Here is a 17,318-nt window from a genome sequence, read left to right on the forward strand (position 1 = left end):
TAAGAAAGCAGCAATGTTATGGTGGACTCACAACACAGCCAATTAGCACCAAGACAAGCACAGATCCTTCCTAAGCCTGTCCATTACTGTCTGGTGGATAACCCCGTTAAGTGAATAACCTTGATTCCCTGGTGGTGATGGCACCTGCAACAGGGTGGGATATATTAGGCAGCAAGTGAATGCTCAGTTCTCAAAGTTGATGTGCTAGAAGAAGGAAAAAGTAAGGATCTGAGTGACATGACAAGGATGAAGCTCATGCCTTGAGAGGACAGTGCTGCACATTGTTAGGCGGGTAGTTTTAATGTTAAGGCTGATCTGTGTAAATATGAATGATATTTTGATATCAGGTGGAAATGTTATGTAAGCAGAAGGCATCTATAATGTATGTATACACTATATTAAACAGCAGAAGCCAAGGCTTAAGTCATTTAAATCTAACTTATGTTTTATTTCCTAGGAGAATATTTGTAAAGACTAATGTATCCCAGTCATAATCTAGTAAAAGCTGTACAGACCATTTTCAAGTCCCAAGACACAATGCATAAGGGTATAGTCATTTGTATAATTTCCATTACCATTAATACTCTACATGGTTAAATACATGGTTAAAGGCTTGTGTGTATACTACCCAACATTTACATATCCCTGTAGTAATGCTGCACAACAGTAATAAGTTAAGATAAGAATGTACTTTTATGGGAGATTTATCAAAACCTGTCCAGAGGAAAAGTTGCTGAGTTGCCCATAGCAACCAATCAGATTGTATCTTTTATTTTTGAAAAGGCCTCAGAAAAATGAAAGAAGCGATCTGATTGGTTGCTATGGGCAACTCAACAACTTTTCCTCTGGACAGGTTTTGATAGATCTCCCCCTTTATCCCTGCCTGCAGAATATCTGTCTGATACCCAACAACATGCTTCTGTCACCCTATATATGATATAACAGCCAATTTCACCAACTGGCTTTAAGTGCTGAACCAAACTTCATACACCATCAAATGACCATGTAATACTACTTGAGAATAGTATATACCGTATTTTTCGCCGAATAAGACGCACTTTTTCTTCCCCAAAACTGGGGGGAAAAAGTCGGTGCATCTTATACGGCGAATACACCCCTATCGCGGCGGTCCCTGCGGCCATCAATGGCCGGGACCCGCGGCTAATACAGGACATCACCGATCGCAGTGATGCCCTGTATTAACCCTTCAGATGCGGCGATCAAAGCTGACCGCCGCGTCTGAAGGGAAAGTGACACTAACCCGGTTCGGGCTGTTCGGGACCGCCGCGATTTCACGCGATTTCACCGGTCCCGAACAGCCCAACTGAATAGCCGGGTTAGTGCTTACAGGACAACGGGAGGGACCTTACCTGCCTCCTCGGTGTCTTCTCCGTTCAGGCATCCCCTGTATGGCCGGAGCTCTCCTTCCTCGTCATCACGTCGTCGCGTACGTGCGCCGGCGTGCGTAACGACGTGATAGCGGCGACGGAGAGCGAGGATACCCTGCCGGCAGCAGAGACGTTCCGGAGCGACGGGGACGCGGCGACAGTGATGGAGCGACATCCAGGGCAGCGGTGACGGGTCCGGAGCGGCGGGGACACGTGAGTATTACCTCCTATGCAGTGGTCTTCAATCTGCGGACCTCCAGATGTTGCTAAACTACAACTCCCAGCATGCCCGGGCAGCCAACGGCTGTCCGGGCATGCTGGGAGTTGTAGTTTTGCAACATCTGGAGGTCCGCAGGTTGAAGACCACTATTGGGTTCAAAATCTAAATTTTTTTAGATTTTGCACCTATAAATTGGGTGCGTCTTATACGCCGATGCGTCCTATAGGGCGAAAAATACGGTAATAGGCAAAAAAGTAGGACCTAGCCTTTCACCCATCACTATTTCTTCCCTAATAAGTTTTGTATCTCAAGGATATAAAAAGAACACTTCGGTGTAAATCAACTACTAAAAAAGTGGCATAAAAAAAAAACTTGTATTTATTGTTTTTTTTCATCACTTTTGTGCCTCATTCATCTAGGGATGTGACCTGGTAGAAAGGGGCCATGCAAAAATCTGTTGCAAATTAAGACAACTAATAAGTGGACAAGTTTGTTTAAAGTTGTGGCAAATTTATCAAACAGACAATGTGATGAATCTGGCGTATTCTGCGTAGTCTTAAATAGAGATGAGCAAATTTTTGAAAAATTGCCAAATTTTCGGAAAAAATTTGGTTTGGTCCGAATTTATTCATGGCGAATCTGTATTTAAAACGGCTATTTCTGGCCTACAGAGAGCCTCAATAGAGGTGTAGAACAATTTGCCTTGATATAACACGCATAGGGTATGTACTGGGTTAGTGAAATAATACTGTTATTCAGTATAACATGCAGATTAGAGGTGTCTCTATTAGAATCACTGTCGCAGAGCGGCACAATGACAGAGCCTGGATGTGGCATTAGCATGAGGATACCATATAGTGGCTGAATGACACAGCGTGGAAGTGGCGGCAGCATGAGAAGACCATATAGTGCCTGAATGACACGTCGTGGAGGTGGCGGCAGCATGAGGAGACCATATAGTGGCTGAATGACACAGCCTGGAGGTGGCGGCAGCATGAGAAGACCATATAGTAGCTGAATGGCACAGCTTGGAGTTGGCGAAATCATGAGGAGACCATATAGTGGCTGAATGGCACAGCCTGGAGTTGGCAGCAGCAAGAGGAGACCATATAGTGGCTGAATGACACAGCCTGTAATTGACGGAATAATGAGGAGACCATATAGTGACTGAATGACACAGCCTGGAGTTGGCGCCATCATGAGGAGACCATATAGTGGCTGAATGACACAGCCTTGAGGTGGCGGAAGCATGAGGAGACCATATAGTTGCAGAAGGAGACAGCCTGAAGGTGGCAGCAGCATTAGAACATATGGTGGCAGAATGAGACAGCCTGGAGCTGGCATCAGCATGAGAACATATGGTGGCAGAATGAGACAGCCGGGAGGTGGCATCAGCAGCATCAGGAGTCCTGAAAGTGACCCGGTGACATAGTGGGGCAGTGGGTGGCAATACCAGTACCCGGTGTCGAAAGTGGGTGAAAAAAGGAGAACTTGGCATCAGATGTGTGGCATCAGGCAGGTGGCAGGATCAGAATAGTAGCTGAGCAGTTAGGCAGAAGAAAACGATCTCTTTTGTAAAAGTTTTAGTGTGCACAAGTAAGTATTGAGGATATGCATTACGTAAAAGTTAACTTTTAATAATATGTTTAGGAAAAAATATATGTACCCAAAGTTTTTTTTTAAATCAAATGAAAGGAAAGGTGTGCAAAAAACACCATGTGTCGCCTACACCACCAAGTATTGATGTGATGCACAGACCTCTAAAAGGTGGAAGGGAACAACGTATGGTTCATTGTAACCCATGGGGGTAAAAACTTCCCCTGTAACGCCCTACTCTTGCATTATTAATTCCCTTCTTTGCAAGTGTTACTTGCCCTAAAAAGGGTGGCCCCACATAGGAACCTCTCCCTATTTCCAGCTGCAAACACTGCCATTTCCCAGGGTTTTTAGGTGGAAATAGGGAGAGGTTCCTGTGTGGGGCCACCCTTTTTAAGACTAGTAAAACTTTCTTCGAAAAGGTGGAAGGGAACAACGTATTGTCCACTGTAGCAGGTGAGGGTAAAAACTTCCCCTGTAAAGGCCCTACTCTCGCCCTATTAATTCCCTTCTTGGTAAGTGTTACTCGCCTAAAAAGGGTGGCCCACAAAGGAAACTCTCCCTATTTCCACCTAAAAACCCTGTGAAATGGCAGTTCTTGCAGGTGGAAATAGGGAGAGGTTCCTGTGTGGGGCCAAGAAGGGAATTAATAATGCGAGAGTATTTTTTACCCCCACCAGTTACAATGGACCATACGTTGTTCCCTTCCACCTTTTAGAGGTCTTTGCATCACATCAATACTTGGTGGTGTAGGTGGCATATGGTGTTTTTTTGCACACCTTTGCTTTTGTTCGATTTTGAAAAAAAATTGGGTACATATATTTTATCCTTAGAAAAGTTAAGTTTTAGTTGATGCATATCCACAAAACTTACTTGTGGTCTTATGTGGAGGAATGTCTGTAACTGGGGAGCAGCACCTTAACTATCCATATTTGCAAAGTGTTGGTGTGGCACCATTGTCAATTTACTCTCATGCATCAGGCATTGGTGGGTGGAAATCCTGGCTGATCCATGCCTGATTCATCTTCACAAAGGTCAGTCCCTCTACATTTTTCGTGGACAGACGAGTTCTCCTTGGGGTTCCTATGGTCCCTGCCACACTAAACACCCGCACTGATGGCACACTATTAACTGGGCAGGACAGCTTTTCCAGGGCAAACTCTGCTAGTTGCGGTCACAAATCAAGTTTGGCTACCCAGAAGTCCAGCGGATCTTCAAGGTGTGTTGGCATGGTCATGTCAAGGTATGCCACCACCTGCTGGTTCAGGTCCTGCTCCAGATCTACCTGCTACTGATGAGTTGCTTCACTATGCAGGTGAAGAAAGCTACTCATCAGCGACTGTAGACTCAGGCTGTTGCTAATGAAGCTGGTACTGCGCCTGCCACCCCACCCCTCTCCAGCAGCCATGGCAGTGGAAGGTGAGCGCAGAGGGCCCCCCCGAGTCAGACCTGCGAGAGGACGGACGATGGCGCAGATAGGCATCGGCCAACTGACTACATAGGATGTCTCTGTAGTAGGTCAGTGGGTGTAAAAAAAGGCCCCCATTTTGTGCCAGTAGCAAGGGTCCAATAAGGTGGAGAGCCAGAAGTCATCCCGCTGCCGAATAGTGACAATTCGGCAGTCACTACGCAAGCAAGTGAGCATGCATCGTGCCATTTGTGCAAGTGACTTTGAGGGACTCCCTGCCTCCATCTCCACTGCCTACTGCCATGCTGTGTCTGGGTCCTCTGCCTCGTCTCCCTCATAACCCTCTAGCTTCTCTGGCTGCTCCTGCTCCTCCTCTCCTGTCAGATGACTAGAAAATCCGCCCATCTCACAAAACCTAAACTGTGCCCCTCCCCCTCCTCCTCCAGTTCAGCCCCCACAGGGCTCATGTGGTCGTGAGATGTAGATGCCACGTCTCCAGTGCCCTGACCAGCCATTGCTTCCAACACGTGTTGTAGTAAATGAAGCGGTGGAATGACGTTGTTCATCCCATAATCCTGGCGACTGACTAATAAGGTGGCTTCTTCAAAGGGCCTAGGCAAATGACAGGTGTCACATATGAGCTGCCACTGGTTGACATTGAAGTTACAAAGGGGAGTCCCCCTATCCGCTTGGATCATCAAGAAATCGGTGATGGCTTTTCTCTGTTCATATAATCGGTCCAAAATATGGAGGGTGGAATTCCAACGTGTGGATACATCGCAAATCAGACAATGTTGGGGGATACCGTTCTGATGCTGCAGCTCAAGGAGGGTGCGCTTTGCGGTGTACGAATGGCCAAAGTGCATGCAAAGTTTCCTTCCCATTGTTAGGATGTCTTGCAGATAGGGGGAACACTTCAGAAACCGCTTGACAACCAGATTAAACACGTGTGCTATGCAGGGCGCAAAGCTCAGGCTTCCTTGTCGCAGCGCAGGCTTCCTTTGGTACACACCGACAGGCTATAGGACTGGCCCACCTTCTGTTCCACAAAATTGTGCAGGGTTGGTACTGCCTTCTTTGCAAAGAAATGACAGCTTGGGACTCTTCACCTCAGCTAGGCACAAGCCATCAGTTCTCTGAAATGTGCAGAGTCCACCACTTGAAAAGGGAGGGACTGTAGCACCAGCAACTTTGGACAGGAGCACATTCAGCTTCTGCGCCATTAGATGAGTGGGGGAATACTGTTGTCTCTTGGACATGGCTTCGCCGATGGATTGCTGGCGGAATGACTGACTCCAAGTAGGAGGAGCAAGAGCATCTGGAGCGACAGAAGATGGGTATGACAGCTCCCTTCGGCTGAGGTGGTGGAGCCTTGGCTGGCTGAAACAGGGAGCAGTATGCCAATGGGTGATGCCGCAGGCTGGACAACCACATTGGAGCCACCGTTCTCCCAAGCCGCTTTATGGTGACGGTTCATATGTTGACGCAGGGCCGTGGTGCCAACATTGGGACCCTGGCCATGTTTCACGTTCTGCCAAAACATCTTGCATGTGGCTATGTTAACCTCCTCCGGATGCTTGATGAATAGCTGCCACACCGCCGAGTAGCTGATTTTCCCACCAACAGTCTGCACTGATTGACTGCTACTGCTACCGACTCCGGGAACCCCTGTTCCACTACTTCCCGGGAAGGTAGGCTGCCACCAAGTAGGTGGTTTACCTCGGGCACGTTTGGCTCCAGACTTTCCACTTCTGCCACCATGCTGACTGCCAACCATGCTACCACCTTGCTGGCTCAGCTGCTGCCTCACAGGCAACCTGCCAACCTCTTCTCCTGATGATGATGAAGTCCCTTCTGCACCCGTCTCCCAAGTGCAATCGGCTTCATCATCATCGAGTTGCGTCTGCACATCACTGATGTGCTCCTCAGGTTCCTCAACAGTGTCTGCTTCAGGACCCTGAATGCTCGCAACACCAACTCCCATGCCACTCTCCTCATCACTACTTGCCCACCTAGCAGAGGAAGCGGCAGATGTCTCCTCCACTTCTTGGCTGGGCAGTAGCTGCTGACTGTCCTCTATTAGATCGTCCTCAGTGAATAGTGGAGCTGAACCTACAGCATACAATTCTTCTGTGGGGGAGGGAACAGCATAGGACAGAGGCAATGGGAGGACAGGGACTGCTCCAGGGCCATGCCAACTGAGGGTTGTGTCTGAGGAACCCACCGACTGTTGACTGGGGGTGTCAGATGTCACTTGTGATGAAGTGGATGACAGTTTTAACCAATCGATGATGGAAGATGGGTTGCTGGTCGAGACACGACCGTTAGCTGATACAGGGAGCTCAGCCCTCTCGCTGCGACTCCTGCTGCAACTTGCCTCTAGTCTGCTGCGACCTCTGCCTGATGAATTTAGGCCTCTGCTACTCCTCTGTGCACGTCCGGGCACTTCCCTGCCTGACATACTTAGTGTGTATATGAGGGGAGTACAACACGCTCCACTACGCTCCACTAGGTGTGTAATTCACAATATCTAGGCCCTTAAGACTTTAACAGGAACAAAATGGTACACAACCTAGATGTACATATGTGGTATACACTTATGAGGGGAGTTCAATGCTCTCCCCTACGCTTAAAACAGTATATGTCTACAACACCAGCAGGTGTGCACTTTTGGCTGGCCTTTCACAGTAACTAGGCCCTTGAGATTTTAAGAGGAACAAAATGATACACCATTTAGATGTACGCACATAATAGAGGACAATAAGCTTTTAGTGCTCTGCTCACCCTAACTGGCTGGCTACTATTAGCTTTTCAGTTGTTGTACACACCAGTGCTGCAGCACACAGTCGCTGTGTACTACACCCAATATTGCACTCTCTCTCTCAATCTCACTCCCTTCCCTATCAGTGCTTCTAGGCTGGATTTGGGCTTGAGGTGAATCACTGCTGTAATACACCCAAAAGTGCACTTTCTCTCAATCTCACTCCCTTCCCTGTCAGTGCTTCTAGGCTGGATTTGGGCTTGAGGTGAATCACTGCTGTAAAAAAGCTTTTCTGTGCAACACACTGGTCTCTGTCCCTCTCTCTCTCTGCAATAGAATGCTGATGTGAGTGGCCGCAAGATGGCTGCTGATTATATAGGGCTGTTACATCACAGGGGTGGCTGGCTGCTGATAGGCTGCATGCTGCATGTGTTTAAGGGTTATCCCGCCGACCCTTGTTTCCGCCTTCGCAGGATTCCTTGCTCCACGTCATCACATGTGGATCTGCCATTTTAGATGCCCTGGAGCCTGGACCGCACTAAATGGAGTTTAATGAAGCGATTTACGCAATTGAATCGGGGCGATATTAGCAGAAAATCTAAATTTTCCTGAAATTCATAACAAATTGGATTTGTCAGATTTGATTCACTCATCCCTAGTCTTAAAGTATTAAATACAAACCTGTTTGCATTCTCCCTGAATCATCTCTCTCCTGGCAGCTTTCACTGTACAACAGTGCCAAGAGAAAGTTTTTAATGTTGTTATGTCCTCCAGCAGGGCTGGTTGGCCAATCCTAGATAAGGGACATGTTCGATTGAGCACCAGGATTCCAAATTTAAAGTGTTCCCGTCATTCTCGAAAACTATTTACAAGTTAAAGAGACATGTCAAAAGTTATCATCTTTAGGGTTGCCCTGTGAAGCTGAGAGCGTGCTTTTCTTTACTCGGTGTAAAGATCAGAAGGGATCTCAGCACTGAAACCCCAACTGATCAAAAATGTATCCATGTCTCTGTGACGTCAAAAATATTTATAAATGAGAGGTAAACTTTAGGATGGGCACAGACTCTCTCAAAGCCTGTGATTCTTCTTGGGCTCCAGGTTGTCCCTTTGCTCTGACTTGTGATTTCTGGATACTCTGGCTTTTTACCCTTGGATATGTACCCCGATAAACCCCTTGTTTGCTGATTTGTGGTTTATTTGTAATCTCTGTGTTCTAAGTTCACTGAAACTGAAATAATGCCAAGGGATCAGGAAACAATTGGCCAACAAATACTTCCCTATCCCAGGGCTTTGAAGAGAAACATTGCTTTACACTTATGCCACATTTTTTACACAAAGCCTTGTAATACAAAAGCGTTATCATGTGGGCCGGAATCTAAATCCTGGCTAATAAGTATCCACATACTGTATCAACTGTAATAATATTAAAAGGAACATTAATTATAATACACTATAAAATCCATGGTTGAAGATTAGGGCAGAGGCTGTGACAAAGCTGTTCTGCATGATCTCAAACATATATCTTGATCCTGAACAGCTGCATTAAAGAGGTACTCCGGTGGAAAATTATTATTATTTATTTTTTTTAGAATCAACTGGTGCCAGAAAGTTAAACAAGATTTGTAAATTACTTCTATTTAAAATTCTTAATCCTTCCAGTACTTATCAGCTGCTGTATACTACAGAGGAAGTTCTTTTCCTTTTGAATTTATTTTCTGTCGGACCACAGTGCTCTCTGCTGACACCTCTGTCCGTATCAGGAACTGTCCAGAGGAGGATAGGTTTGCTATGGGGATTTGCTCCTGCTCTGGACAGTTCCTGACATGGACAGAGGTGTCAGCAGATAGCACTGTGGCCAGAAAGAAAAGAAATTCAAAAAGAAAACTTCCTGTGGAGCATACAGCAGCCAATATGTACTGGAAGGATTAAGATTTTTTAAATAGAAGTAATTTACAAATCTGTGTAACTTGATTTAAAAAAAAAAACAATTTCACCGGAGTAACAGAGAAGACTAGAAGGAATTGGATGCCCAGGAAAGAGAATAAATGAAGTATCCTTGAGACATCTACCTTTACTATACTTAAGCTACCTATGTTCAGTCTCTACATTAGTACTTGTTTGCTTGATAGATAATATTGCTCTATCATGGGGCAAAAAGGTTCCAAAAAATTCATTTTTATATGCAGGAAATAATTCCTTGTGGATACAGAGATACTGTATATCTAGTAATCTACTGACTGGTATTTATCAGCAAAAAAAAAGAAAAGGATACTTTAGGTGCACTTACACACACACAGAACTAGGGCTGCAACAAATTTTATATTAACAATAAAAATCGAAAATCTAATTCGTTGTCGACGAAACCCATCATCGATTAATCGAGCTCTGATTCGTTGTTGAGCAAAAAACGAGTTAGACTGGGTTCCCATCACGTTTTTGCCATACTGTTTTCCATCCGTTTTTCTAAAGAAAACCGTATGGCAAAAAAACAGATGTAAAAGTATCGGAAAAAGTAACCCGTATGCGTTTTTAAACTGTATACTGTTTATAAAAGTGCATACAGTTCCGTACGTTTTTATTCCTAAAAAAACCCATACGCTTTTGAAAATTTTGTCCATTTTTAATGGGAGGGGTGTTGGGTGGAGACTTTAGGATGCAAATGCGCATGTGCAAAGTAAAAACCGTATAAAAACAGGCTGTGAACAAAGCAGGCTTGGCAGCTCTGAGTGTTCTCCTTTGTGAACAAAGCAGACTGGCAGCTCGTAGTGTTTAGGACTCCAGCATGAGTCTGAAATGCTTGCTGCCAGGACTGGTAGGGAGACCCCTAGTGGTCATTTCTTCAAAGTGGAAAATTAAATAGAAAGAAGCATATTTTTTAATAACATGCAATTGTAAAGTTATTCTGCATACATTAATCTATAATACATCAAAAGTTTTTTTGATGAGAGGTACCCTTTAAGTAAAGCCCAAAAAAACAAAAAACTTTTTTTTTTTGCCGTTTTCCCCTGATTTATCTATTCAGTTATCAACAACAAAATGATTGTGCAATTAATCATTTGTTGCGGCCCTACAGCAAACATTTATGGCAAATCCACAAGCGACATTTTGTAGTGTCTTGTGGATTGTACGTGTGGATTTAGCGCTGCAAATCAACAACAGATTGTCCACCTCTGAACATGGCCTTTGAGAGTATAATGTTAGAGTATAAAGTCTGTGATTTTTCTAATAAAATATTGATGAATTCTATATTATAATTTACACAATGTACAATGCATGTAGAACAGATTCACCTCTTTAACAATATTGCTTGCTTCATCTCCACTGAAAGTGCTCTGGAATAAAACAAAAAGTAAGAAAACAGTTAGATGACACTGTGATGAGGTTCTCGAGTACAAGTGCATATGTATTTCCCACAAAAACACTATTAAAGGTAAGTTCACACTGCTATTTTGAGCCTATGGCGGCAGTTCTGTCACCTTTGACATTAAGAATCGCACAGAATGTCGTGCTCAGATAGAGCGTTGTGTCTTACTGTAAAAATGTAACACACCAAACCAACGTAATCAGGGGCCCAAGTTATTAAGATTAACTTAAAAGGGGTACTCTTTTTTTTTATTTATTTTTTTTAAATCAACTCGTGCCAGAAAGTTAAACAGATCTATAAATTAATTCTATTTAAAAATGTTAATCCTTCCAGTACTTATCAGCTGCTTTATACTACAGAGGAAATTATTTTCCTTGTGAATTTATTTTCTGTCTGACCACAGTGCTCTCTGCTGACACCTCTGGCCATGTTGGGAACTGTCCAGAGAAGAATAGGTTTGCTGTGGGGATTTGCTCCTACTCTGGACAGTTCCCGACATGGACAGAGGTGTCAGCAAAGTCAGACAGAACAGAAATTCAAAAAGAAAAGAACTTCCTCTGGAGTTTACAGCAGATAATAAGTACTGGAAGGGTTAACGGGGTTATCTAGGAAAACACTTTTTTTTTTATATGACAACTGGCTCCAGAAAGTTAAACAGATTTGTAAATTACTTATATTAAAAAAATGTTAATCCTTTCAGTACTTATGAGCTTCTGAAGTTAAGGTTGTTCTTTTCTGTCTAAGTGCTCTCTGATGACACGTGTCTCGGGAAATGCCCAGTTTAGAAGCAAACCCCCATAGCAATCATCTTCTAAACTGGGCGTTTCCCGAGACACGTGTCATCAGAGAGCACTTAGACAGAAAAGAACAACCTTAACTTCAGAAGCTCATAAGTACTGAAAGGATTAAGATTTTTTTAATAGAAGTCATTTACAAATCTGTTTAACTTTCTGGAGCCAGTTGATATATAAAAAAAAGTTTTTTTTCCTGGAATACCCCTTTGAGATTTTTAAATAGAAGTAATTTACAAAACTGTTTAAATTTCTGGAACCTGCTTATTTAAAGAATTTTTTTTTCCACTGGAGTACCCCTTTAAAGATAATCTATCAGTTGTATTTGATGCTAAGAGGGGCAAACACCATTGGGTTGCGGTTGGGTTATAAAAGAAAACTGTACATTTTCTAAAGCTGATGATGGCTGCCAAACTTACAAAATTACCTTTTTATTTCTCAGCCAAGTGTCAAGAAGGCTGCACTAAGGTGCTCAAGTGCCACAACCTGGCACGTCTACCCACATCTTCCAGCCCCTTCTTGACTGACATGTAGAGGCCTCTACATCAATCAAAAAGAGGGTGGGCAGGTATGGCAGGTTGTGGCACTTGAGCACCTCAGCTCCGCCTCTTTGACACTTGGCCAGAAAATAAAAAGTTGATTTTATTAGTCTGGCAACCGCTATCAGCTCCAGGAAAGGTACAGTATTTATTTATATCCTCACAGCTTTCCAAAAGTTCTTAGCAGCAAATACAGCTGACAGATTATCTTTAAAGTGTAGCTCCCACCAAGTAATATATAATATAATCTGTCCCTACCTATTAGTAATCTAGCCCTAACCCCCTACCTGGCTTAAAAAAAAATTAAATCGCTTTAATAGAGCAGATTTAGTGCTTCTAAATCTGCTCTATAAAGCAGGGCAGGAAGCAGCGCGTCCCAGCAAGCGCAACGTCACTGATGCCTTGCTGGGCGCTTGCTTCCGCCCTCAGATCGTCTATGCAGCGCTCCTGTCGGGAGCGCGCATAGATGATCTGCCAATAGCACGGCAGGCAGCTCCGGGGTCTCCTCCTCCCTGTTTACCTGTGCATGTGCTATCCAGGGAGGAGGAGTAGAGGAGCATCGCCGGCCTGCCGTGCACGATAATACTGCCGAGACCCGGGACGGATTACAATAATGGTAGCTATTCTAAATAACTTACCCATCCGGAGGATCAGCGCAGCAATGAGTGCGAGCGCTGCCTCCGGACAGGGTAACGGGGGCGGGCGGGGCCGCGCGCGAGGCCAGTGGAGCTGGCCAATGCGCGTAGCCCCAGTTATCAGTGTGCTTGCTCTCGCCTGTTTGATTGACAGGCGGGAGCGAGCACAGCAGTGCCTGGATTTCGACTCATTGCCAGGCTGAAATGAGTCGAAATCCAGTAGTGACGTCACTGCTGAATGCATTCGGCCACTAGGAGGGCGACCCCTAGTGGCCGAATTTAAAAGTGATTTTAAACTTGTTTAAAATCACTTTTTTTAATTAAAGTATATTAGAGATATGTTGTAGTACTTAAGTACTACAACATATCAATTTTTTTACTTCATGACAGTGCCCATTTAAGCTTGCCAAACTATGAAGTCTAAACCATGAAAACAGCAAAATATCTGAAATTAGTGTGTAAAACAGGTAGATTATAATCGGATTATAAAATGATGGCCCAGGATTCTTCATCAGAAATCTGTTTACATGAAAGGCATTTCAGAGTCCAAACTAAAATAAAGTTACAATACAGCTGGAAAAATATTTGCAGGGGAGTCAAATACAGATCCCCTTTGGGTAACTTACTATGTAAATCAATGTCTATAAGAGTATATATGGTGTATTAGAGATCCAGAGGCCTGTCAGGCCCTATCTGCACAGACCAGGACGGCTAATGCAAAAGTCTGGCCAGGTATACCGTATATACTCGAGTATAAGTAAAGTTTTTCAGCACGATTTTTTGTGCTGAAAACGCCTCCCTCGGTTTATACTCGAGTGAACTCTCAGCCTGTCAATTCCTTCTCAGTGGTCTTCAATCTGTGGACCTCCAGATGTTGCAAAACTACAACTCCCAGCATGCCTGGACAGCCATCGGCTGTCCAGGCATGCTGGGAGTTGCAGTTTTGAAACATCTGGAGGTCCGCAGGTTGAAGACCACTGCGGCCTTCGTCATCATCCAGACCCCCCATTAGTTTTCTTCTCAACTCCCCTCAGTGGGAAGGAAGGTTGAGCTGGTCCGGGCCATCTATGCTGCAGGGACCGTCCGGTGGGGAGGATTAGTCGTCCTGGGCTGTCCATCTTAATTGTGAGGCCTTCTTCTCCGCTCCGGGCCGCCCCCGGACTAGTGACATTGCCTTGACGACGACGCACAGGGATGTCCGTGCGTAGCAGACGTCCGTGATGTCCCTGCGCATGAATGTCCCTGTGTGTCATCGTCAAGGCAATGTCACTAGTCCAGGGCAGGCCCGGAGAAGAGGGCCTCCAGGTGAAGATGGACAGCCCGGAACGACTAACCCTCCCCACCGGATGGTCCCTGCAGCATAGATGGCCCGGACCAGCTCACCTTTCCTTCCCATCGAGGGGAGGTGAGTAGAAAACTAAAGGGGGAGTCTGGATGATGACGAAGGCCGCAGTGGTCTTCAACCTGCGAAGCTCCAGATGTTTCAAAACTACAACTCCCAGCATGCTGGGAGTTATAGTTTTGTAACATCTGGAGGTCCGCAGGTTGAAGGCCACTGATGAAGGGATTGACAGGCGGTGATAATGAAGGGGGGGGGGGGGATGATGACGAAGGGGATGATGACAGGGTGATGATGACAGGGTGATGATGATAGGGTGATGATGACGGGGTGTTAATGACGGAGGTCTGGATGATGACATGGGGGGATGATGTATTTGCCACCCTAGGCTTATAGTCGAGTCAATAACTTTTCCTGGGTTTTTGGGGTGAAATTGGGGCCTCGGCTTATATTCGGGTCGGCTTATACTCGAGTATATACGGTACATTAATAATAGAATAAAAAGATGACATTGTTCTGATTGGTTTGTATTGTTTATTGAAAAATCTAATAAACTTCTACTTTGGAAAAAAAAGTGTTGACATCATAGTCCAGGGTCTTGGGAACCCTCCAGCACATCTGCACTATTCCAGGACTGTATATTGAATTTTTGCTAATTTTGGACTGAGAGGAGAAAGTTGTCTAGTTATTTAATAGGTAAACATTCTTTTGAATATTGTTTAAGAATAAAATAACTCTGCATCATTATAAGTGGAGAATACAGTCAAAAATAAGGCATTCGGAGAATTCTATATATTGATGGAAATAAATGTCTGTGTGTATCGTTCCACTGTATCCAGGAGATAATATGCAAATGTAAAGGAGCCTGAATGAGAAACAGTATTGTAGTGGGTCTGGGTGAGGATACAAATGCATTTGCCATGTAATTTGCCAACTAAAAATATTTTCCCAGTAAAAAGACTGAGACCTTTATCATTTGCAAGTATTTTCACATGATGGTCATGCAGGATCCCTGGAGCAAACAAAGCATTTATTTTAAGATTACTTGGGTAAAATATTCTTAGTCCCACAACAGTAGGGCTGGGCAGTATACAGGTTCATACCGAATACCGAAATTTTTATGCTGCACGATATGAATTTTAACCCATACCGCAATACCGGTTCCCCCTCGGGAATGAATGAATTATCAGCCCAGCGCTTGACCATCGGGGAACTAATCATATGTGACCCGCGAGCGCTGTCCTGCCCCCCCAATTAATTATTAGCCCAGCGCTGCGCTGTCCCCATCGGGGTACTACTCACATATCACCCAAAAGCGCTGCCCTCCTCATCCTCCTGTTTGTTGCGGCCGCCGGCGCTGACACTCTATACTAGTGGTCTTCAACCTCCAGATGTTGCAAAACTGCAACTCCCAGCATGCTGGGAGTAGTAGTTTTGCAACATCTGAAGTTCCACAGATTGAAGACCACTGCTCTATACTGTATCCCTATGCCCGGGCTGCAAAAGTAAACAAAATAAACTCATCTTCCCCGTCGGTCCGGATCAGCTTCCTAGGGAATGGAACGTCGGAAAGCCGTCAGCCAATCAGCCAGCTTCTTACATGACAGTGGACTCAGCCTATCACCGGCCGAGGCAGAACATCGCTGAGGCCGGTGATAGGCTGAGGGCTGTTCGACGTTCACGTCCCCAGGAAGAACGTAAGGCCAACGTAGGAACATGCGTTAAAGTTTATTTTTGTTTAACTTTTGCAGCCCAGGCATAGGGATACAGCTATAGAGTGTCAGTGGCGGCGGCCGCAACAAACAGGAGGACAAGGAGGGCAGCGCTTGCGGGTGTAGTACCCCGATGGGGACAGCGCAGCGCTGGGCTAATAATTCATTTTGGGAGGGGGGGGGGAATACCGTTATATACCGTGGAACCGCCATAAGTTTCAAAAATACTGCGATACACATATTTGGCCATACCGCCCAGCCCTACACAACAGTACAGTAAGAAATGCATTGGAAAGTAGACAACGGTATAAACATATTACATATATACATACAAAAGACTTTATAAACACACGATAGGGGATAAGTGTCTGATCGTGGGGGTCTTACCGCTGGGACCCCTCGCGATCTCCTGTACGAGGACTCGGCATTACCGCGGCTCTGTGTGGCTAATGCGCATGTCGTTGTCCTCACTGAGGTCGACGACACTTCCCCTCCATACAGCTCTATGGAAGAGGTGAGGATGCACGAATCTGCATCTCCGCCTCTCCCATAGAGATAGATGGAGGGGAGTGTTGGCCACTGGGTCATGCTGCGGCCGACACACCACCTGCATGGGAGAGCCAGGGCCCCGTACAGGAGATCCTGCGGATAGGGGATATAAGTGTCTATGGCTGCAGATCTCCTTTAAATGCTGAACTCACCGAGGTACATATTTCAGCAGAGAAAATGTTATATTGTGGTCAAGTACAATTCTGGCCTATGGCAGTAGAACTACACAGGTGTAGCAGTGTGGAGTTTGTTGATTGAAGCTTAAATAACCCAGAGATGATCTTCTAACTTTACAGTGGGGATCAAAAGTTTGGGCACCCTCGATAAAAAATTGTATTAATGTGCATAAAGAAGCCAAGGAAAGATGGAAAAATCTCCAAAAGGCATCAAATTATAGATTAGACATTTTTATATGTCAACAAAAGTTAGATTTTATTTCCATCATTTACTCTTTCAAAATAATACAAAAGAAAAAAATGTCGTCTGCAAAAGTTTGGGCACCCTGCAGAGTTAATATCTTGTACTGCCCCCTTTGGCAAGTATTACAGCTTGTAAACACTTTTTGTAGCCAGCCAAGAGTCTTTCAATTCTTGTTTGAGGTATCTTTGCCCACTTTTCCTTACAAAAGTCTTCCAGTTCTTTGAGATCTGTCACGCACTGCTCTTTTAAGGTCTATCCATATATTTTAAATTATGTTGAGGTCAGGAGATTGTGAAGGCCATTGCAAAACCTTCAGTTTACGCCTCTTGATGTAATCCCCCGTGTATTTTGAGGTGTGTTTAGGATCATTATCAATTTGTAGAAGCCATCCTCTCTTTAACTTCAGCTTTTTTCACAGATGGCATCAAGTTAGCATCCAAAATTTGCTGAAACTTTATTGAATCCATTTTTCCTTCTACTCGTGAGATGTTCCCTGTGCCACTGGCTGCAATACAACCCCAAAGCATGATTGATCCACCCCCATGCTTAACAGTTGGACAGAGGTTCTTTTCATTAAATTCTGTTCCCCTTCTTCT

General features: G+C 44.8%; 2 protein-coding genes across 2 annotated transcripts in view; one reads left to right on the plus strand and one right to left on the minus strand.

Annotated features, from left to right (window-relative positions):
• DYNLT3 (dynein light chain Tctex-type 3) overlaps window positions 1-17,318 on the minus strand; it is a 46,835-nt gene that overhangs the window by 24,932 nt on the left and 4,585 nt on the right. Inside the window, exon 2 of the mRNA XM_056558895.1 lies at window positions 10,664-10,705. Within this exon, the coding sequence (XP_056414870.1) occupies window positions 10,664-10,705 (42 nt within the window). The remainder of the gene's footprint in view (window positions 1-10,663; window positions 10,706-17,318) is intronic.
• C2HXorf38 (chromosome 2 CXorf38 homolog) overlaps window positions 1-17,318 on the plus strand; it is a 76,781-nt gene that overhangs the window by 20,197 nt on the left and 39,266 nt on the right. The window lies entirely within an intron of this gene.

Source organism: Hyla sarda, chromosome 2 (genome assembly GCF_029499605.1).
Source record: "Hyla sarda isolate aHylSar1 chromosome 2, aHylSar1.hap1, whole genome shotgun sequence".
NCBI classification, from domain to species: domain Eukaryota; kingdom Metazoa; phylum Chordata; class Amphibia; order Anura; family Hylidae; genus Hyla; species Hyla sarda.